The sequence below is a fragment of the Tenrec ecaudatus genome, chromosome 10 (assembly GCF_050624435.1).
Source record: "Tenrec ecaudatus isolate mTenEca1 chromosome 10, mTenEca1.hap1, whole genome shotgun sequence".
Taxonomy (NCBI): Eukaryota; Metazoa; Chordata; class Mammalia; order Afrosoricida; family Tenrecidae; genus Tenrec; species Tenrec ecaudatus.
In genome coordinates this window covers 75,708,266-75,730,553 of record NC_134539.1, presented here as the reverse complement: position 1 = coordinate 75,730,553, position 22,288 = coordinate 75,708,266, and the positions used below count along the sequence as shown (strand labels likewise).

Genomic DNA, 22,288 nt, shown 5'->3' with positions numbered 1-22,288 from the left:
AATTATTTAAGCAACAGGACTTTTTGTTCCCTGTCTCTTTCAATTGACCTGAATCAAACATTCAACTGATCAAAATAGGTCACTAATTTTGGACCCATTTTGCCACTGGCTATGACCAGGGTCACCTCAAATTTTAGAGCGTACCAACCATCTCCTCCTAAGCCTGCTGTGTTTTCATTGTGTTCTCTGCTAGTTGATAAGTCCAAATCCCAGCTTCACAGTCATCTTAGACATCTTTCTGTCCTCGTCCATCCCTTCCTGTCCAAGCATCCTTTTCTAGACTAGTTAGTGGTAACAGGCTCCTTTCTTCTCCTTCCTGTCATCCTATACTTCATACTGTGCTTAGTCATCTCCAGAAAACATGAATCTGCCCTGATGGATTAAGGAACTTTTTGTGTTCTCCCTCACAAAGTACAGGCAGACGTTCATAGCAGTCGTTGTCCTTTCTGTGATATGAACCACCTTACCTGCCTCATTTTTCTCTCTTAACCACACATACATGAATGCATATACTTTAGCCATTCCTAACTCGTTGATTTTCTCTGACTTCTTTATTGGGAATCAATTTAGAGATTAAATATCTTACCCAGAGTGTGATATATGAATCACTTGGTGGTGTTGTATTGAATTTTGGTATTCTGGGCATGTTTGCTCACCTGTAGTATATCTAGTACGAAGAAGGAGATCAGTGTATGGTGAGTTAACTTTGTAATGTCCAAGGACTGCCTTCCAGGAAGATCAGGCCTTCATTGGGTTCATTGGGGAAACTAACACTGACTGTGGTTTGTCGTAGGAATAGTTGGGATCCTAGAAGGCAGCGGCAGTTGTCAATGAGCTCTGCGGACAGTACTGATGCCAAGCGTACCCAAGAGGAAGGAAAAGATTGGAGCGAAGCAGTGGGCATATCCCGTGTTGTCCGGAAGGTGCCAGAAGCTCAGCCACCTTCGAGGAAGCTTCACGGTTGGGCCCCGGGCCCTGACTATCAGGTACTACGCACACTTGCAAAGGACTGTGCACCACGCTGCTGAGCTCTTTGGAAATTCATTAGATCAGAATTTGAAGTTAAGGGGATTATAATAGATCCTCTAGTTAGGTGCCTTAGGCCTAGTTTGCACACCGCAGAGTTAACAGTCACAGACTTAGAGGAAAGTTGGATATGCATTTTTGTTTCTTCCCCTGAACGATTTGAAAAGTACCTTGCTAACCGATCTCTCGGGAAATTGTAGTGCAGGCAGAAAATGTTTAGGCCCCATTCAGCTTTACCACTGGTACCAATTCACGTCCTTTATAGCCAGAGGATTCCATTCAGAATCATAGATTGCCTTGAATTGTCCCATTTCTTGTAGCATGTGACAGTTCCAAGCCTTTGCTCATCTTTCAGGGCTTGATGCGTTCGAAGATTAAGGGTCAGCTATTTTCTGAAATTGAATTTGTGTGTGTTTTCTCATGCTTTAGACCTTCAGCCAGGGGGTCTCATAGAAATGACACTCTTCTCATTGCATCCTGCTCGGTGACCATGTTTCCCTTTGTCCAGAGTGTAGCTTTGAGCACTCGTCAAAGCAGTGCCTGTCAGGCTTCCTAACATTAAACCTTCTTAAGAAGCATCTTGAGAGGAGATCTGACTCTAAAGTATCCCATTTCTCATCAAGTTTTAAATTTTCTCCTTTATTTGCATTTGAGTGGAGTTGGATTGTACTTTGTTTACTCTATTTGTTTTGAAATTCAAGTTGTCTTTGAATGGGACATTGAAAGTCTCTTCACATTGGCCTCTATGCCCTCTTTATAAATATCTACCATTTTAGGGGGCACTTCTTGTTTTCTGACTGAACAACATTTCCCCAGACTCATTTTGTCTTTGCCCTGGAGTCAATCATTTCAACAAAAACTCCTGGTTCCTATTTGGAAACCAGTATCTGGGTGCCGGGGGTGCTCAGAGCTTCTGAGAGGGAAGATATAAGGAAGCTTCAACAAAATTGTGGAAAACAAAGAATTTGAAGTTATTAGGACTTTTTGAAGCCCCTCATATTTATATACGTATGCATATATATATACCTGCACATTTACATCCATATCGCTTCTGCGTCTATATTGAAAATCTTGAGTTTACTCTGAAACCTCCAGTTCACAAAATCCATGCCAGCAGCAGTGGGGAAAAGCACCCATTTACTACATATCGCTGCAGTGGCACGCACCCATAGTCCCAGGTGTTTCTGTTGTCATTCTCAGCCAAGAAAACTTGTTCCAAGTACATTGAAGGTCTTCTAATTGCAATCCCAGTGCTGCCTTTCAAGGATCTTAGCATAGACCCCTAACCCCAAAACGGTGGTGGCCCCTGTCTGCTGAGTTTTGGGCCTACCCTTTCATCTGGACTTTCCTTCTCTTGGCAGAAGCCCTCAATGGGCAACATGTTCCGACAGCAGTCCATTGAGGATAAAGAGGACAAACTACCCCCGAGACAGAAGTTCATTCAATCAGAGATGTCTGAGGCTGTGGAACGAGCTCGCAAGCGCCGTGAAGAAGAAGAGCGCCGAGCCCGGGAGGAGAGGTTGGCTGCCTGTGCCGCCAAACTCAAACAGCTGGACCAAAAGTGTAAGCAGGCCCAGAAGGCAAGTGAGACCCAGAAACAGGTGGAAAAGGAAGCCCCTCGATCTCCAGGCATTGAGAAGGTGCCCCTCCAGGAGAACTGCCTTGTTGTCCGCAAAGGTAAGGGGAAGGCCCTCAGTTCCCTGGGGGCTTGTTTGCATCTTGCTTCTTTCTCTGCAGACTGTTGATTTTACAGCTTGATTATAATTGGGAATAGCCAGGGTTTCAAGGTTAGGCTCTGGAGTCAGGTGCGACTTATTTCCGCCCATTAGGTGTGACTTAATCCCGCCCATTAGGTGGCTAAGCTCCTCCTCTTTCTAGAACCCACTCCCTCGTCTATAAGAATAAAAGGAACTTGGCAAGGTCACTGTCTGTAGAAAGCATATAAATGCTTACTGGTAATATTACAAGTTGCACCATCGCTATCACTTAGCATTACCACCAAAGATACAGCTGTTAAGAGAACTTTACTAAAAGCACAGAGTTCTTTGACATGAAATTCAAAGAAGTCCACTTGTTAGAATAACTTTTTCCTGGCACTCAGTCTTTAGAGGAGTGGGTCACAAATGTTAGAGATCTTAAACGCTGCTGTGTGATGGAGAAAACCTCTCAGAGTAGTTTTAAAGAATATCATCAGTGTGCTCCTTAAGAAAGGCATGCACAATATTTATTCCAGTCTCTGAAAACTTCTTAGTGACATTCCAGCTAAACAAGTTAGGGAATTAGATAGCTTTCCTTCTGACCTCAGTGCAGTAGACTTAGAGGGGAAGACTGCAAGTCTCAAGAGGATTTAGAGAGATGGGAGATGGAGTGACCAGGAAGTAGCATTATCTTGGTGCGTGATGTGGCTTGTTGACTCTGGTTCTCAGTGGACCCGAGGACTCGGTATTGTGATCCAGAATAGGCCTGAGGGTTGAGTACACATTGTAAACTGGTCTATATTCCCCCTTCCCACTGCCATGGGGTTGGCTCGAACCCTATATAGGAGTTATGCTCCCGTAAGTTTTTGTGGAAGCTGACTGCTCTCCCTAACAACTGGTGGGTGTAAACTGCTGGCTCTGAGCTAACGGTGCATTTCTTTGCCCATAGCTCCACCAGGGCTCGTCACCACCCCTGGCATCTGCACCCTTTCTCTGGGATGCACCTCTGGGCCCTGAGCCTTTTCCACCAGCGTTTGTTAGCCCTTAGCCATACGATGAAGACTAGAAAGCTGAACTGCCCCCCCCCCCACAAGCACAGGGCATTTCAGAGAGAACAATATGGGGGCAGGGTGTTGAGCATTTCCGTTCCTGGCATTGGAAATACAAATACAGGTGATCTCATTTAATTTTCAGCAAAAACCCTGGGGAGTAGGCACAGTTCAAGTCCTCATTTTGTGGATGTGGATACATAGCAGGAGAGACTAAAGCTCTTGTTTTGGATGCTGGCTAAACGGGCATCATTGAGATTGTAACTATTCTCTCATTTACTGAGTCTTTCCGGTTGGAATCAAGTCTCTGCTCTGCCACCAACCTATTACTTAGGGCAGTGTAGCTACCATCTCAGGCATCGTGATCTCTAAGACGACGATGGCATGAAACACTTCCTGGTGTGTTGTCGGATCTGTCAGTTAGTACACCAAGAACCTTCAGCATAATGCCAGAGTATAAAGCTCACTGCCATCCTGTCTGTTCAAACTGTAGACAGAATAGAACTGTGAGATTCAAAGCAGTAGATTTTTATGGAGCAGAAAGCCACATTCTTCTTCCAAAAAACGACTAGAAGATATGAACCACTGACCTTGTGGTTAGCGGCCTAGTAAGTAACCCACTCTGTCACCAGGGCTCTGGGCGCTAGCTTAGGGGGGTGTGAATAGTCTGGTGGTGGCTTGTGTGTAGTTGTAAAAGAAAAGTAACAGCGGTGAAGTGTCTGTGTGGCAGAGCTTTTGAAAACCCACATTAGAATTTCTCTCGGGGTGGGTTCTCTAGGCTCCCCAGAGTTCCCTGTCCAGGACACTCCGAGCATGTTTGCTGAGGAAGCACCCACGGTTCCTCCTGCTGCGCCAAGCATCAGCAGTGAAGAAGAGGCCAGGGAGGCTGGGTCCCCTGTACTGGAGTTCAGCAAGTATCAGAAGTCACTGCCTCCCAGATTCCAGCGCCAGCAGCAGCAGCAGCAGCAGGTAAACAGATCCGGGAAACACATGCAGTTACTCAGCAGCAGCACCAATGGTGATAGTTCTTCAGCGCAGCACCTCAAACCTTTGTAGCCTTAGCATCTCAGCCTCTGGCTATTATCTGCAAAGGTACTTCCAGTCATTCTTGGACAAATCCTTTACCTTTGTAAATTCCATTGTTCCTTGAACTCTTGGCCCCCACTTTTATCTAAACTGTGGAAAACCAAGCCATCACCTTCCATTGGTTCCACCCCACAGCAACCCTATACCATATAGACAAGCTGCCCCATAAGGCTTCTAAGGCTAACCTTCCTCTCCCTGCCCTGTCTTCCTCCCAAGGGTGCTTCTGGTGGGTGAAGACCCCTGGCCATTCAGTTAGTAGCCAGGTGCTTTCACCATTGTGCCACCAGGACTCCCTACATGTTAGAGCCCATGTGGCTGTATAGAGTCCGTGTTGGTGGTCTACTGGCCTTCCAAGGATGAAACTGGACCTTCATGGACTGGAAGAGCTTTGTAAGAGGCCTGTAAGCTGGTTCATCAACACTAGTAGTATCTCTATCACTGTTGACATTTCAAAAACCTAAAAAGATCATGTGGGTAAGGGCAGTAAACGCTACCCATGTCCTGTGGTACTGGGAGACCAACGTGAACTGTTAGTGTCTTCTTTTGGTTAGAGACTGTGGTGCTAATCTGGGTTACACTTAGTGCATGCCTGGCAGAGCAGCAAGAAAACATTAATAATAACTTAATGTTTCAAGACATGTGTGCCCTGGGAACACACAATAAAGCCTCAGGCCTTTTGCCAGTGTCTCTCTCAGTCTCCTTTAGAACCTCTTCCCAGGTCCTCTTCTGTGAACTCCCTGTGAAGAAGCAGCACTGCACGGGCTCAGACCAGGGTCCTGTGCTTTTGCAGGAGCTCCCGGAAGCAACTCAAACTAAATGAAACAACCGCAGTTGCTCTAGCCAGCTCTTCTGAGTTGGTGAAGGGCAAAAACATCCCTTTTAAACGCACTGCCATCGAGTGGGTGCTGACTCACAGTGACACGCTAGGACAGGTGGAACTGCCCTGTGAGTTTCCCACACGGGGACTCTTTACAGGAACAAAGCCCCCATCTTTCTCCCACGGAGTGGCTGGTGCTTTGGAATTGCTGACCTTTATGTAAACTCTTTAGAAAGAAAGTTGTCGGCGCAGACTGACCAGATTCTTTAAAGACCCTGGGCCTCCAGCGAAAAGAAACGAGCCCTCTCCTAAGCTAGCATCACAAACCTCTGGAAGGATGAGCCCCATTTGGGGGGTGCCCCTTGAAGGGACTGTGCCTGTCCATAGGGGAATAGGGCCCTGTGTTGTCCTGGACTGGTTGGACAGCCTTTTTCTCTTGGCATATTGAAAGAGTATGTGCCTCAAGGCATATTAGGTAGTCTGATTACCCCACTACCTTCTTAGTCTCACTCAGGGTTGGAGACCTGCTGGAGTGCTGATGGAGGATATTTACCGTAGTAGGGCATACCTGGAAAGCACTCAGGAGTGAATCCAGCAGGGTCTAAAACTAATTATCTGCACAGAGTCTTTGTTTTTGAACATTGCTAATTCATTCTTTCTTTTATTTTAATTCATTCTTTCTTGGTGATCGTTCATTCACACAAGTAGATATTTATATTTGTACTTTCTATGTACCAAGTATAGCGCTTAGGTTCAAGGCTGCCGTGGGGAATTGGCCAAGCACAATCTCTTAGGATTTAGTGAGGGGCCGCATCAGAGAAGACTAATGGTGCAAAGGAGACACATCAGTGCCGTAAGAGCCAGGAGTTGAGTGATAGGCTTCCCAGAGGACTGTTTCTTGTTTTTAGCTGAAACCTAAAGAAAAGGAGTAAGGGGGAGTGGAGTTTATGGGTGGAAGGCAGGCAGGCTGTCCCACAGTGGATGCGCAAGCAAGCATTTAGTCCAGATGGAGGAGCGGAGGCAGTCATGTGCATTGTCGCTAGAAAAGTGGAGGCACCAAGCTCCTGCAGGACTTGGCTCCCTTGTAGGTTTGGAAAAGTGCTGAAGTGGGCCCGACACAAAGCGGTGTGGTACAATGAAGAGCTTTCTAATTGCGTTTTAAGAAACAGAGAAGGGGCTTTTCTGGTTCTCTCTGAGGACTATCCTCAGGTACTGGTTATAGAAATGAAGAGAAGCAGCCAGCTTCTAGAAATTCACTGGGAGATGTGCTGGTCGCTTGATCAAATTCCTGGAGATTTTTTTATCTAAATGAAAATCTGGCTTGCCTGGTGGAGTGGAAGAGTGTATCAGTCCTGTTTCGATAAACAGTGCCGGCTTAGTTGACCAGGTGTGCACCAAGTGTCAACACTGGCAAGGCAGTGTTTGTGCCACTCCATTTCTTTCTATTCCTCTTTGGCCTTCTGATCCACGCAATTGTTTGGTGCAACTGTCCAGAAGCTTGGTGGGAGTTTGTGGGCGGGTGGGCAGTATCTGCATCCAGCAGCAGATCACTAACCAGGCCTCTCTTCCTCCCTGGCCAGGAGCAGCTGTACAAGATGCAGCACTGGCAGCCGGTGTACCCACCACCTTCCCACCCACAGCGTACCTTTTACCCACACCACCCCCAGATGCTAGGCTTCGACCCCAGGTGGATGATGATGCCTTCCTACATGGACCCACGGATCACACCCACACGAACACCTGTTGATTTCTATCCCTCAGCCCTACATCCTTCAGGTAATACTCTGTATTCTGATAGTCCGTACTGTACTATCCCATTGTAATGTGGTAGCTGAATGTATCATTTGGAGAGTTAGAGCATTCTGGATTCCAGCTGTGGCTGCTTTGGCAAGGCACCTGACTTGCCAGGGTTTTGATTGCCTTGTTTGCAAAATGAGAATATAATAATAGAACCTGTGGCAAAGATAACCCTCATTATCAATTGTTGCAATTAATTTTTAGATCTCTGCTATGTTGCTTTGTCCTCTTTACCTTCTTATTGCTGTTTGTGTATTTGTCTATTTTATTTTCCCCAGTCTTTCCCAGCATTTGTCCAATGTGGTGGGTCACGACCCCCCTGGGTGTTGAACGACCCTTTCACGGGGGGTCGCCCAATTCATAGCAGCAACAAAATGACAGTTATGAAGTAGCCACGAAAATCATTTTATGGTTGGGGGGTCACCACAACATGAGGAACTATACAAAAGGGTCTCTGCATTAGGAAGGTTGCTAACCGCTGGTGTGATGTCTTAAAATCATTTCTTAGTTAGAGTTTGTTAATTCTCTTTGCTTCGTTAATGTCTCTTTTTTTTCCCTGTTTCCTTTAAATTGACTCATTAATAACCAGATTTATTTATTTTTTACGCTAAGCTAAAATTTAAGGCTGTATTTCTCAAAGTATCACTGTAACTTCAGCCTGCATTGTGTTATTGATGCTGTTGTTGAGTTTCTAATGTTTGGGTTATTTATTTTGATAAATAACTTCCAGATATATAGAGCAGGCATCCTCAAACTGCAGCCCGTGGGCCACATGCAGCCCACGGAGGACATTTATCCGGCCCGCTGGGTATTTTTGCCCCATTTGTTTTTTTACTTCAAAGTAAGATCTGTGCAGTGTGCATAGGAATTTTTTTAACTGTAGTCCGGCCCTCCAACGGGTCTGAGGGACAGTGAACTGGCCCCCTGTTTAAAAAGTTTGAGGACCCCTGATACAGAGTTTAAAAGTTATCATTATGGTAGTAATCTCTGATGTAGTTACTCTAGGGTCAGATATTATGGTCTGTCTGATCTAAAAGAGGAGTCAACAAACTGCTGTACTGTTCACTTCTGTCAGGAATAAAAACAGCTATGGAGTCGATTCTGACTCGAGGCAGCCCTGCAGGACAAAGTAGAACTGCCCTTGGGCGTCTGAACCTGTAATACCTTACAGGAGTGGGGAACCTCGCCTTGCGAGGAGCAGCGAGCCTGTGGTTTCAAACTGCAGTCCAACATGTAACCACTGTACCATCCACCAAGGCCCAGAACCATCGGATGGCAGTGCGTAAACAAATGGAGTTCTGTCCACATAAAACTTTATCCATGGAAAAAAAGAAAAACGGTGGCTCCAGACTGAATTTGCTTTATCCCTGACCTCGATTATGTGAAATTTGCTGAGATTTTGATGGGCTGTGAAGTAGTTATCTTCTCTTTTTAAACATTTAACTTTGCTTGAAGGAACTTTGTATTTTCCATCTGAATATATTGAGCTTGTTCATTGTGTTGTGCAAATATCTGAATCATAACAATTTCTATCCCCTTGACCAGTTATTAAGAATGTGTTAAAACCACCTGTGGTTGTAAAATTTCATTTTGTGGCACCTTTATTCATATTAAGACTGCTTTCTACCTTTAATGACTACTTTGTGTGATATGAATGTAATTATCCCAATTTTCTGTGGGTTAATATTTGGTAATTTATATTCTAACCTGTACTGTCAGCCTTTCTGAGCTTTTACTTTAGGGGAGTTTTCAAGTTTTAATTTTTTGAGAGGATCGTTTTATCTAACATCAAAAAATGACATTTGTCAGAATTCATTCTCAACAATTAAGATTATCATTATCTGTTTTCTTACCTTCTCATTTCTGTTTCATGCTTTTTATCACATTTTATTTCTTAGCAGTTTTCTTTTTTGTTGTTGCATTTTCCTTAGATTTCCTTATTCATTTTTCTTATACATTCTGTTTCTTCTTAGTGGTTGCTTAAGTTAAGATTTCCTCAACACTGCTTACCTCCTGTGGTCCTGAATGTTATTTTTGCCTCGACTTTTAGTTCTCTGTTTTTGTGCCCTTTAAATCCATCGTGATTTCAGAGTGAGGATTGGCAATAGATCATATTTAGTCTTTGCTTGTTTGAATTATCTTGTATATTTACCAGTTTCTTTTCTTTTTTCCTTCCATCTGGAAACAATTTACTTCTTTATAAAGTACATTCCTTAGCAGTTTTTCTGAACAGAGTTTTGGCAATTGATTACCTTTGTCTGGAAAAGTCTTTCCTCCACCCTTGCCCTTGAATAGTATTGTAGCTGGGCATGGAGTCCTATTGCGGTTTCTTCTGGCACCGACTGCTTCTTTGATTGGGTTTCTTGCTGGATAATCTAATCTACTCAGCTTTCTCCAGCAACTTTTAAGATTTTTCTCTTTGTCTTTGGTATTCTGTAGATATATGCCATTTTATTCTGCGTAGACTTTACTGTGCTTGAATCTAAGCATTTAACTATTCTATCATCTCAGGATAATTCTTCATCACTTCAGATATTGCCTCTTTGTTGTTTTTTCTTCTTCTTCTTTCTAGAACTGCTACCAAGTTTGTTTTGTTACCTTCTCATTCTGACCTCGAAAATATGAAAGATGATTTCTGTGCTGCCTTCTGAGAAATTTACCTCTTAACTGTTTTCTAGTTCTGTTCTTTCTACAGCTGTGTCTAATCTGATATTTTATTATTTAAGTGACCCTTTCGTGTCAGTGACTATGTTATGTTCTTTAAAAAAAAGTTTTTTTGAATGTCTTGTGTTTTGGTTATGCTTCAAGCTCTTTGCTGCTTTTAGTAAATTTAAACAGGAATGTTAGCCTGTCTCTCTGGACTCGCCTGAATTACTTCCACATGCGTGTGGTTAATCTGGATAATGGGTTTGTTTCCAGCAGAGCTTTTCTGTGGAGAGTTAGTAGGGTTTGAGTTCCCTAAGGTTTCACCAACTGTGAGCTATTATTCATAGTAACTGAGACATTGCCCTCAGCCAAAGCGAAGCCAAATCTACCGCCAATGCATCGGAACATGATAGTGGGTACATGTAGTTATTCCTGGGCTTTAGGAGAACTGTTTATTCTGAATCTGGCTACTGGTTACCACGACAGCAACACTTCCTAGTTATTTCCCCATACAGAAGAGCTTGTGAAGGAGCTTCAGGAAGTTCCGTTTACCTTTTACATCCTTAGTTAAGGATGTAGCTTTTTGAGGATCATCTCTTTTAGCTGCATCTCACATGCCGCCTTATGCAGGCAGGTCTACTCCATCTATCTGTGAAGTCATTGACTCCAGGGCTGCCCCCACACCAGTTCAGGGCCTGTGGGAATGGTTTTCTCATTTTCTTGGGACTGCAACTCAGCAAGTAAAATGTTCTGCAGGTTATAAAGGGTGTTCTATTGCCAGAAAGAAGTACAGTGTTGAGCAGTTTTGTTTGCTGCATAGTAAACGCTTTTTGAATGGTATGTGATTTTAGGGTTCCAGAGAGGGTCTAGCCCCACTTAATTTGACTTTAACTAGGTTTGTATATCTATAGCATTTGATCAGAGAATTGTATGACTAAAACTAATTTGGAAACCACCCGATGCAGAATCATTTGTCCAGCCTGCTGATCTCACGATAGAAGATGACACATTTGTTTGCTTAAACTTTCTAAAGGGTTTGAAAAATCTGATATTTTCATGCATTGATTTGGATCTAAGGAGACTTTTCCTGCCATCGATGCTAACCTACCCCGCCTTCCTTTGGTAGACATGGGCAAAGAGGCTGAGTGGTCAGATGATCTGTCCAGGTTCCCTGGCTAATTATAACTCATAGACTCCTCTTCGGTCTTACAGGGTTAACATTTTGCCATTCTTAACAGTTTATTGTCATTTTTTATTAGCCCCACCCCTTTTCCCTTTGTGGCTTATAAAATAGGTCTTGCCAATCTTAGGGATAGAAATAAATAGAAAGAGGCAGAACCCAAGTCCCCACCATCTTCTTGCCAGTGGTTCCCTGAGAGCCCTTGGGTGTGTGGCTCGCCGTGGTCGTATTGGTGCTTGTGGAGACATTCTCCCCGCTGATGGACTAGCCCCCTCTATCAGGCATTTTGACTGACCTCAAGGAGCTCTTTAATCTGAGGCTTCAGTTTCCTTCTGGTGTTGTATGCCCTTCAGCATAGAGGTTCTTGGTCAGGAACTAAGGTCAGTCTTCATGGATCTACTTGAAATTTCATGTTGATGTGTCTTCAGAAAGATGAAGGACCCAGTGGTTCTTAGCAGGCAGGTGGAGTCCTGCTGTGTCCGTGTGGCCAGTTGGGGCAACTCTTAGTTTCCTCTGAGGTTTTGGTTGACCCTGAGACTGGGGCAGGGCTGTAGAAACAAGCTGTCATAGGTTAGTTCTTTATTTTCTTCAGGATTCATGAAACCTATGATGCCCCAAGACTCCCTCAATGGGACTGGCTGTCGGTCTGAGGAGCAGAACTGTGTGCCCCCACTTCAAGAAAGAAAAGCGACTACCATCGAGTCGGCTCCTGTGTGGAGTCCCGAGGGCTACATGGCTTTGCAGAATAAGGGGTACTCACTCCCCCACCCAAAACTGAACGACGCTCTGGCCATGGACATGCACGTCAGGTGAGGTGACACCACTTGGCACTATTGACCAGCAACTGAAGGGAGAGTGCCCACATCCTGAATGGAGAGGGACTCTGGGACGAGGTGATATCCCAGGAGGCACTGCCCAGGATGAAGGGACAGTGAGTCTGTTGGGATTGCTTGAATGCTTATGTATGAGAGGTTCCTATCTGATGGCAGGACTAGAAGGCCAAGAACTCCTGGGGGTCAAAGGCAAAACTCATGGAGTGAAACCATGGGGCAAGGGGGGAGTCGGGGGCGGGGGGCTCGCACGGCAGGTGGGGTTGAGAGCACAGGCCATGGATTGTTCCTGTGGAAGTAAAGAAAGCTGGCCCTGCCAACCTGGCGACTTTGCCATCCCCATGCCCCAGACTCTTCACGGACTCTCAGGCTCCAGCTCGTTCCTTGAACCAGAGGCTCTCCCAGCTCCTCTCTGTCTCCAGGGTGGCACGCTGAGTCTACCCTGCAGCCACTGCATCCATCACTCTTTCGGACTCCAGGGGGCACCAGCCAACCCATGGCCCAGCAACTCCGAGACATGTTTAAAGATAGAGCGATGTTGGTGCTTATGGTTTTTTGTTTTTTACTTTTACTTTTTTTTTTTTTTAAGTTTTTTGTGTTTTTTTTTTTTTTTTAAACTAAGCTCTGTGTTCAGCATGGAAACCAGGAACCAGGCTCCAATCACATTGACTGATTTTTCTGGTTCCTTTTCAGGAATGAAAGCTCTTACTCTGCCTCACCTGGAAGGTCAGGGGGCGTAAGTGCCCAGCGCGATCTCTTTGAGGAGAGAGGGGAGGAATACTTGAGTGCTTTTGACAAGAAGGCCCAAGCAGACTTTGACAGCTGTATCTCTGCTCAAAGACTAGGCCAGGAGCTTTTATTTCCACCCCAAGAAAATGTGCAGGAAACAAGTGCTCCAGGGGGTCACCCCCCAAACCTCAGGTGTACCCCATTGGAGCCTGACTTTGCCCCAGCTGAGAAAAAGCCAGAGTATAGCACTTGGGACATTAGCCACCAACCCAAGGCCACTGACACAGCCAATGGTGTTGAGAAGGAGGCACCCCGGGATGGGCCAGCCTTTAGCGCCTCCTCTTGGGACAAGGAAGGCAATACCAGCAAACAGCTGGCCTCTGAGCCTGAGTGGACTCCAGAAACCCGGAGCTCGGGGAGCCAGCCTCAGGAGCCAACAGGCCGGAGCCGCAGGTCTGGGCCTATCAAGAAACCTGTCCTGAAGGCCCTCAAGGTAGAAGACAAGGAGAAAGAACTAGAGAAGATCAAGCAAGAGTTAGGGGAGGAGAACAGCCGACTGGCCAAAGAGAAGGAGCCAGGTCACCAGGCAGAAAAAGAGGAGGATGAGGAGAACGACTCTGCCCTAGCCAACTCCTCTGCTTCTGTCTCAGAGGACAAGGACTCCTCCCGTGCTGGTTTTGGCCATGAGGCCAACAAACCCGACAGGGCCTGGGAAATGCGAGCGACACGGGAGTCCAGTGAGCTCCCTCCCACAAAGAGAAACAACTGGATCTTTATTGATGAGGAGCAAGCTTTTGGAGGCAGAGGGCAGAGCCGGAGCCGGGGCCGTGGTTTCCGAGAATTCACTTTCCGTGGCCGCTCTGCTGGCGGGAATGGAGGTGGCCTCTGTGGCGGGGGGCTCCTTGGAACTCGGGGCATCTATAGCAACAACCAAAGAAGCAGCCGAGGCCGGGCACTGCGGGAATTTAGCCAACCCGAAGATTTCCCCAGAGCTAAGCCCCGGCGCAGGATTGCTAGTGAGACCCACAGTGAGGGTTCCGAGTCCGAGGAACTGCCCAAGAGACGTCGGCAGAGAGGCTCCGAAAGTGGCAACGAGGGCTCCCTCCTGGAGAGGGAGGAGAGCACCCTGAAGAAAGGCGACTTCAGAGATTCCTGGCGATCCAACAAGATGTATCCCGACGACCAGAACGGCCTGGATGCTAAGAATCGAGGCACTCGGGCCTTTGGGCGAGCCCTACCGCCCAGGCTGAGCAATTGTGGCTATGGGCGGAGGACCTTCGTGTCCAAGGAGTTGCCCCACTGGCAGAGCAAAAGTCCGGGCAGCTCTTGGCAGGAGTACAGCTCTCCTGACACCTGTGGTGCCCGGCGAACCAACGATCGAGACTGTGTCCCCGATTCTTACAGACACTCTGACTCATTTGGCGGCCGGGGCTTTGAGGACAGCCGCCTGGAAGACAAGCGGTCCTATTTCCCAGACGAGCATGGGGCAGACCTTGAAAATGCTGAGAACCGGCCCTTCCGGAGAAGACGCCCCCCGCGCCAAGACAAGCCTCCTCGTTTCAGGCGCCTCAGGCAAGAGCGTGAATCTTTGGGCCTGTGGGGGCCTGAGGAGGAGGCCCACCTGCTGGCTGGTCAGTGGCCAGGCAGATCCAAACTCTGTCCTGGGGACAAGAATAGTGCTGTGGGTCACCAATCCCCTGAGCTCTCATACCAGAACTCCTCTGACTACGCCAACGAAGAGTGGGAGACCGCCTCCGAGAGCAGTGACTTCAATGAGAGGCGGGAGCGGCGGGACGGCCACGTGGCTGAGCCAGACTCCCAGCTGGACAACAGTCTGTCTGGGGCCGGTTTGGGGGAGAAGAGAGAGTTGGCCAAGAGGAGCTTCTCTAGCCAGCGGCCCCTGGTTGACAGACAGAGCCGAAAGCTGGAGCCTGGAGGGTTTGGGGAGAAGTCCGTTAGGCCAGGTGGTGGTGAGACCTCTCCCCGCTATGAGAGCCAGCAGAATGGGACGCCTTTGAAAGCCAAAAGGTAACACACAATCAAACTCAGGTCCTATGTTTTAGTTTTAATTTTAATTTTTGTTCTGTGATGAAACCACTTCTCTAAGCAGCACTTCATGCATGAATGTCCTACCATGTGTCGGGCACCACCCGACTCTACCTCCTCGTCATGCCCCAGAAGGCGCCCTCCCGCCACGGCCATTGTGTGTGAGCGTCTTCATCATGGGCTCTCGCATCGCTTGTCTGCTTCTCTTGTAGTCTTTTCTGTTTTTGTTTTTATTGTCGCGGTTGTGGCTTCAAAAACAAGACCAGAGCAACAATCCCCACTCCAGGGTTCCCCCTGTGCTCCTGGCACCCATCCCAAGAGCGCAGCCGCTGTGCATGTCCTTCGAATCCCTGGGCAGGAGGGGGGGCCTGTGCCCAGAGCCTGCTGAGCCCCAGCCAGCCCCCAGGTGCCTCTGCTGCGTGCCTCCTGCCAGACTGCAGCATGGACAGTGGGGTTGGGGACAGCGGTGAGGCATTGCTTCTGAGATGGGTCCTCGTGGTGTAGTAAAGGCCATCCACAGAGGGCAGCGGGCAACCTGGATTAGCTGGCTTGCGCCTTGTGTCAGCTCATTGTCCCTAGTTTGAAGGACAGCAGAAGCCACATGGGCAGAATAGCTGTGCCTCATTAGAGGGGAGCTTGTTTGCACCTCCACCCTCCTTAGAATCGGAAATCCTAACATAGTTCCTATAGTCCTGCAAAGCAAGAACTAGGGGAGTGTGCCAAGCACTTTCAGGTATTAATCTAGCCTAGCGCTCATGGTTGAGGTGTATAGACATGGGCCTGCTATAAACAATGCTAGGCCTTTGCTGGCCTAGAACTGTGTAGAAAGCAGTTCTGTGGCTCTTCTGAGCATCTTGCTTTTTTGCCTCTTTTCTGCAATCCTGCTGCATTTGGCCTATAGTGGAAAAGAAGAGAGGTGTGCTGAGCAGCACGGGTGACTGTGTGTGTGTATGTGTGTGTGTGTGTGTGTGTGTGTGTGTGTGTACGTACACACACATGGGCATACAGTCTGAGCTAGAGGAGATGGGCATAGGTCCAAAGCATGTGTGTGTGTGTGTTATATGTATATGTGATGTTTTTTTTTCCTTTTCTGCCTTTCCCAGCCTCCGGCCCTCTCTGGACTAACAAATGCTTCCTTCTTGTACAGGTCCCCAGAAGAAGCTTTGCCTGGAGGTCTCAGTGGCTGCAGCAGCGGGAGCAGCCACACCTACTCCCTGGATCGAGCTGCCCGTGTCAACTCTGATGGCCCTGAAGGCTCCAGTAAGAAATCTGAGAAGGAGGCCACGCTGGCTGCACACAGGACAGGCGAGCCAGGAGAGACCCTGAAACAATGTGAGCTGAGCTATGGAAGTGAGTCTGGTCACTTCTGTGTCTTTATGGGGAAGATGAGCCCAGTCTGACCCCCAAGCCAGGCTCAGGCTGCAGGAGCTGCCTCGAGGTACTCAGTTGGCTCTCCTGGGATGTGCTAGCTTCTGAGGCACTCCTCTGGCCAGGCCCTAGGCTTCTTCCTGGGGCTGTCGCATGGAGCCAGTCAGACAAGGTCCCTGCCAGTGTTGCTCGAGGCCTCTCTGAATCCCTGTAATAGCCGTGCAGGCTCCAGTTTTGCTGAGGGGAGTCTGAGGCTCAAAAAACTTCAGTTTTTTTGTCCAGGATCACCTCACTGGCTAGTGATAGAGCTGGGGGTGTAAGTGTGCCTATCTCTTAAGACTACGGGCCTTTTCTCTGGCATGAGGTAATGGTGTGCTGTTCAGAGGGGTGTGAGGAATGGATAAAATGCACAGCCTGGTCTCTGCTGCCCCGCCTGAGTCTTGCCTGTTGGGTTGGTTTATTCCTGGCTTCTGGCGCTTGAAAACACTGTCCCTTCTCGTGAAATCTTGGTTCAGATGCCATCATTGAAAATTGCGGGTCCAGCCCCGGGGAGGAGAGTGAGGTTGGCTCTATGGTAGGTGAAGGCTTCATTGAAGTTCTGACCAAGAAGCAGCGTCGCCTGCTGGAGGAAGAGAGAAGAAAGAAGGAGCAGGCCGTGCAGGTAAGAAGGTATGGGGTAAGGTAGGCGTAGGAGCTGGTGGGCTGGCTGATGGGGTGGGGGGCAGAACCAGGAGGTTAACAAAGTTCTGATAAGGGGTGTTTATTAAGCACACACAGCCTCTCAATGCTCACAGTTAAACGAACCCCATGGTGTATTGGGTATCAGCCACTTCTCTCGAGGAAATGAGGCTCTCTGCTCTCCTTGGAAACCCTATGGGGCAGGTCTCCTCTGCCCTACAGTTACAATGAGTCGGAATCATCCTGACATCAGTGGGGTTGATTTCTTTGATGGATGGAGGGGATGTTACCTCGGTTCTGCAGTAGAAACTGAGGGTGACTGGGCCAGGATGGTGGAGTTCAAATGCCAGCCTTCTGAATCAGCCCTCCTTTCAGGGTGCTCCACCTGAGTGGGATGAGGGTCATGACCCTAGCAACTGAAGTGAGGCCTACACTACCATCCAATCGCACCTTTGACCTGCCAGGCTTGTCCAAGGGTGGTCTAGCTGGTTGCGGTCTGGAGAAGGCAGAAGGAATGGGATCCAAGCTAATATTTGGAGAGCTGGTTCTAGGGCGGGGGGGGGGGAGGTTGTAACTTCATGCTTGGTGTTTCAGTTCTTTCTTTCTCCTGTAGGTGCCTGTTAAAGGCCGAGGCCTCTCCTCCCGCATTCCTCCTCGGTTTGCCAAAAAGCAAACTAACTTATGCCTGGAGCAAGGTGATATAACTGTGCCCGGCAACAGTCTGGGCACCGAGATCTGGGAGAACAGCAGCCAAGGTGAGCAGCCAGGAGTTTGGGTTCAGCACTTTGGCCCGACCAAGGTGGCCATAAGCCACGTCTCAGGAAACAGCTTGTCTTTGGCACCATGACTTTGGTGACCTGGTTTTCACTGCTGGGTCAGCGTCAGGTGCCATCTCAGATGGTTTCCTTTTGCATCACATGTGGAGGGTCCCTTGGGGCGTTGGCTTGACCATTCCAAACTCCCTCCCCTGTTGATTATCTTTTCTTCTTGGGAAAGACCATCGAGTTCAGAAATTGCCTCACGCAGGACATGGATGAGGGGCCGGGGCTCAGTGGAGTCGTGGAAAGGCACCTGAGGCAGCCAGGAAGCCACGTTGGTGGCCGCACTACTTTGGAAAATAGGTTTCCAGGAATACTTCTACAACTATTTTTTAAATGGCCATTTTCCTGGTAACTTTGTTTTTAAAAGTTGAGCAGATGTTTCTTGGGTGCCGATCTTGAAGCCAGGGCTCTGCCCTGAGCCCGGGGCACGGAGATGCCTAAAGCATGCGTGCCTTAGAGCTGTGGCCAGGGAGCACTGCGGCCTTCTTCCAGCCTGCTTTCAGACAGAGGCTGAGACTTTCATGCAAAGTGACTTTGACCCCAGAGCCTCTGGACACTCACTCCCTGGGCCGTGGGCCTTGATTCTTTTTGTGTCACTATAACACACTAACGAATCACACTGGAAAACCATCCACTCCAATATAAGGGGAGTAGGATATTCATTCGATAATTCTTATCAGTGAGTTTAGGTAGCACGCATGAGTGGTGGCGGGTGGGTGTGATAGCACAAGTCTTAAGTGAAAGAAAACGTCCTTGGAGTAGGGGTGGTAAGGAAGAACGCTAGCCGCTCTTAACTAACGGATGGCTGAGAGGAATTGAGATACAGGAAGAAGCACGCCTCTGCAGGCTGTCTGCACATGCTGCCTGGAAGGAAGGTGGGGTGGGAGAGATTGAGAATGTGGTGCCCCTGGGGGGCTGGGCTCAGGCAGTAGGTATCCCGTGGTATCTCTTGAGCTGTCCCTGTGAGCGTGTGTATGTCCAGAGCGGTTGCATTTTGATTCCCTTACTCTGTGTGTGTGTGTGTCTCTTACCTCCCACTCCCTTGACAGCCCTGCCGGTGCAGGCCCCAACCAGTGACTCCTGGAGTAAAGCCGTCACCGCCTTCAGCAGCGCCGAGGCTGGCCCCGCCGAGGTGAGTGTGGCTGGGGCGTACATGTAGGTTGGCTGCGGAGTGTGTGCTCACTGTCCACATGGCCAGCTCACCCCGGGCCTCCGCTCATCCCAGTGGTTCCCCCTTCTGTGGGAGGTGAGCCCGGACCCGAAGCCAGTTCCACAGGTTCTGGCTCGCCGCTGGCCCACCAGTCAGTCTTGGTTTTGAATCTCTGAGAGGGAGAGAGATGAGGGCAACCCAACCTGGGTGGGGAGAGGGATTGAATGCCTCTCCTGAACCAGGGGTGGCGGGCAGGAGTGCAGTAAGGCTGCCGGTCTCGGTGTAGGGACCGCCAGGACCCTGTGGTTAGGAAGCTTGGGCAGGGCTGATGGTTTGGCTGTGTGTTCTGACATCATCAGGCACCTATGGCAGGTCAGAGCTGACATCAGGACCAGAGTGTGCTGGGGCAGGTGGTTTGGGGGAGAGTCTGGGGGTCTGGGCTCTAACCCATCTTGTGCTTTGCACAGCAGGGTTTTAAGAGCAGCCAGGGAGATAGTGGCGTTGACTTGAGCGCCGAGTCTCGGGAGTCGTCCGCGACCTCCTCACAGCGCAGCTCCCCGTATGGTACTCTGAAGCCAGAGGAGATGAACGGGCCTGGCCTGGCGGAACCCAAGGCCGACAGCCACAAGGAGCAGGCTCAAAAGCAGTCTGAGCAAAAGGTAACCTGGACGCTGTGTCCACAGTGGCCAAGGCCTGGGCACCGATTCCTGGGGCTATAGTGGCTAGAGCCGGGGGTGGTTCCCGTGCATGTGTCTCAGCCTCTCTGCTTTTCCACCAAGGATTCAGAACCAGGCTCAGGACAGAGCAAGGAGCACAGACCAGGACCCATCGGCAATGAGCGGTCTCTGAAAAACAGAAAGGGCTCGGAGGGGGCCGAGCGGCTGCAAGGGGCCGTCGTCCCGCCTGTTAACGGGGTAGAGATTCACGTGGATTCCGTGCTGCCTGTGCCACCCATTGAATTCGGAGTCAATCCAAAAGTGAGGCTTTGATTTCCCTCCCCCACTTCCCACCCTTCCCCTCCTTCCCTGGCCCTTGGAGAAGAACAGGGGTGGTAGAAAGAGCTCTCTTAGAAACAGCAGTGGTGAACTCCTGGGGAGATGGGTGGCAGGTGCTCTTGAATTACCCTGTCAGTATCCTTACCAACACAAGCCATGTCCTTGCCCATGGGCAGGGAACCGGGAGAGCTAGTATAGGGGGTGGTCGCCCAACTCCATCCTTCCCTTGTGCTGTGAGGAACATCTGGCCATCTCGTTCATGTATGGCTCTCGGTGAATGCTGGTTAGGGGTTTTTGAGTCACTGAGGCTGCGGGTGCAGTTAAGGGTTGCCTACCCAACATGAACCAGGGTGACCTCAGTGGCTCTCCTCCCTTTCTTCCAGGACTCTGATTTCAGCCTGCCACCTGGTTCTGCCTCTGGGCCTGCAGGGAATCCCGTCGTCAAACTTCAGGATGCCCTGGCCAGTAACGTGAGTGTGCATGCCCTTCTTCAGCTCTACAGACCCAGCCCACTTCTCTGAGGCAGGCTTGGCTCAGACAAGTGCCCAGAACAGGCCGCCTGGGTTGGAATTGAGGTTCATTAGGTAGCTAGCTAGCAGCCCCGGGACAGGCTGCATACAACTTTGTCATGTCCACGTTTAGGACCTGATGTTATCGTTTGTAAGGTCAGATTGATTTGTCATCTGTTGATTCCACTGTGTTCTTTTGTGTCAGGAGCTGTACAGACTCGTTCTTTTTGATGAGGGTGGGGCAGACATAGTCAGAAAGTACCTACTTAGAAGTCCATATATGTGTTGCCTGAGGGTCCCCAGGGTCTGTCCGGCCTACCTCTGACCCTGTGCTGTGCCCTGAGTAGCAGAGACATGTTAATTGTGGGCCACTTGTGGCCGCAGCCTGCATTCTATCCCAGTGACTTTTCTGTTCAGGGCTTCGTGTGAATTGGATGCTCAGTATTTACACTGTCACTTGGACCAAATTTCCCAAAGAGGGTTTCAAGGAATATTTGTGTTACAGAATGGTGATAGGTATTATGGTGAATAGGGGACATTGCTCTGGTCCAGTGGGTTTGGAAATGCTGTGCTAAACAAGCTGTTCTGCTCACGGTTGACAGAGCGAGGGTGGGTGTAACATGTTGCATTTCTTAATCTATATTACCAAAGTGCTCTTTCTGGTCACCTAAGCCCCGCACCCCCTCCTGTTTTTTTTTTTTTTTCTTCTTTTGTCTCTGAAACATGGGTGCTCTTGTCCAGAGGATGTGGGTGTGGCCCTGCACAGACTTGGATCACAGAAACTGAGATGGGATTAGGGCAGCTGGTAGGCTTAGCTGCTGTCGCCTTCATCTGGGTGACCACAAGTGCACGTGGCCACGCTGCAGGTGCATTGGGACAAGGCTGCTTGTTCTCTAAGCCCCCACATGTGTTCCATGGTTTCCATGTTCCCCGTCTCCAGGCAGGATTAACACAGTCTATTCCCATCCTCCGGCGGGATCATCACATCCAGAGGGCTATTGGTCTCTCCCCAATGTCCTTCCCCACCGCAGACCTCACCCTGAAGGTAACACACAGCATACCAACTCCTTCCTCCCCCCATCCCCCTCCATCCTGTGTGGTCTACTGCCACTCAACTTGGTATTAATTTCTACTCCTCCCCTCCCTGCTTTTCCAAAGATGGAGTCTGCCCGCAAGGCTTGGGAGAACTCCCCCAGTTTGCCGGGACAGAGCTCTCCAGGAGGCACTGGTTCGGGCATCCAGCCTCCGTCCTCTGTGGGAGCCTCCAACGGGGTCAGCTACAGTGCTTTCGGTGGCGTCTCCATGCCGCCCATGCCTGTGGCCTCGGTAGCACCTTCTGCCTCCATTCCAGGTATTATCACAGCCTTGAGGCCAGGCCCTTCTGCTCCTCATGGTAGGCCCTTGAGATGGGGTACATGTTGGGATTTACTTTCATCTGGGTGGGTTTGGCTTCAGACCCTGGTAACAGCCTGCAGGAGAAAGATGTGTGGCACCCTGATTCTATAAGAGGTTAGCCGAGAACGGGCTTTGCATCACCTACACCCTGGATGGATACAACCTTTTGTACCTTAGCTGCATCCTCACTGTTTCGGTGCTCAGTGGAAGGCAGGGGCCCAGCTGCCAGTCTCGATGATGTAGTTCCAATAGATCCTTCTGACCCTCCACTGTGGACTCAATTGCAGGGAGATGAAGAGGACCGTGACTGAGAGACTGAGGCCCCCTCACTTTGAATAAAGCCCCCTTCTCAGTGTCTAGGGCAGTTGGCTAGGTGGGACGGTCAGCCCGTTTCCCTCTTTCTGGGTTCCCCAGGGTGGTAGGGAGCCTTGACACCCCTAAAAGGAGTAGCCCTGAATACTGTCCCTCT

At 49.1% G+C, this 22,288-nt stretch overlaps 1 protein-coding gene and 1 non-coding gene across 14 annotated transcripts in view; both read left to right on the top strand.

Annotated features, from left to right (window-relative positions):
- The window catches only part of PRRC2B (proline rich coiled-coil 2B), a 99,171-nt gene that overhangs the window by 64,471 nt on the left and 12,412 nt on the right, over nt 1-22,288 (top strand). For 5 of the 13 annotated variants that reach the window (XM_075560605.1, XM_075560607.1, XM_075560615.1 and 2 more), the window contains 15 exons: nt 794-986; nt 2,388-2,703; nt 4,551-4,741; nt 7,256-7,451; nt 11,891-12,107; nt 12,822-14,885; nt 16,051-16,253; nt 16,787-16,932; nt 17,563-17,704; nt 18,820-18,902; nt 19,388-19,579; nt 19,700-19,897; nt 20,299-20,385; nt 21,365-21,469; nt 21,583-21,775. In XM_075560605.1, coding sequence (XP_075416720.1) covers nt 794-986; nt 2,388-2,703; nt 4,551-4,741; nt 7,256-7,451; nt 11,891-12,107; nt 12,822-14,885; nt 16,051-16,253; nt 16,787-16,932; nt 17,563-17,704; nt 18,820-18,902; nt 19,388-19,579; nt 19,700-19,897; nt 20,299-20,385; nt 21,365-21,469; nt 21,583-21,775 — 4,526 coding nt within the window. The remainder of the gene's footprint in view (nt 1-793; nt 987-2,387; nt 2,704-4,550; nt 4,742-7,255; nt 7,452-11,890; nt 12,108-12,821; nt 14,886-16,050; nt 16,254-16,786; nt 16,933-17,562; nt 17,705-18,819; nt 18,903-19,387; nt 19,580-19,699; nt 19,898-20,298; nt 20,386-21,364; nt 21,470-21,582; nt 21,776-22,288) is intronic. The other 8 variants (XM_075560616.1, XM_075560611.1, XM_075560608.1 and 5 more) reach the window with 6 other exon arrangements.
- On the top strand, nt 22,049-22,134 carry LOC142460490 (small nucleolar RNA SNORD62). Its single transcript, XR_012786684.1, has one exon. It is a non-coding gene; the product is annotated as a small nucleolar RNA SNORD62 (small nucleolar RNA).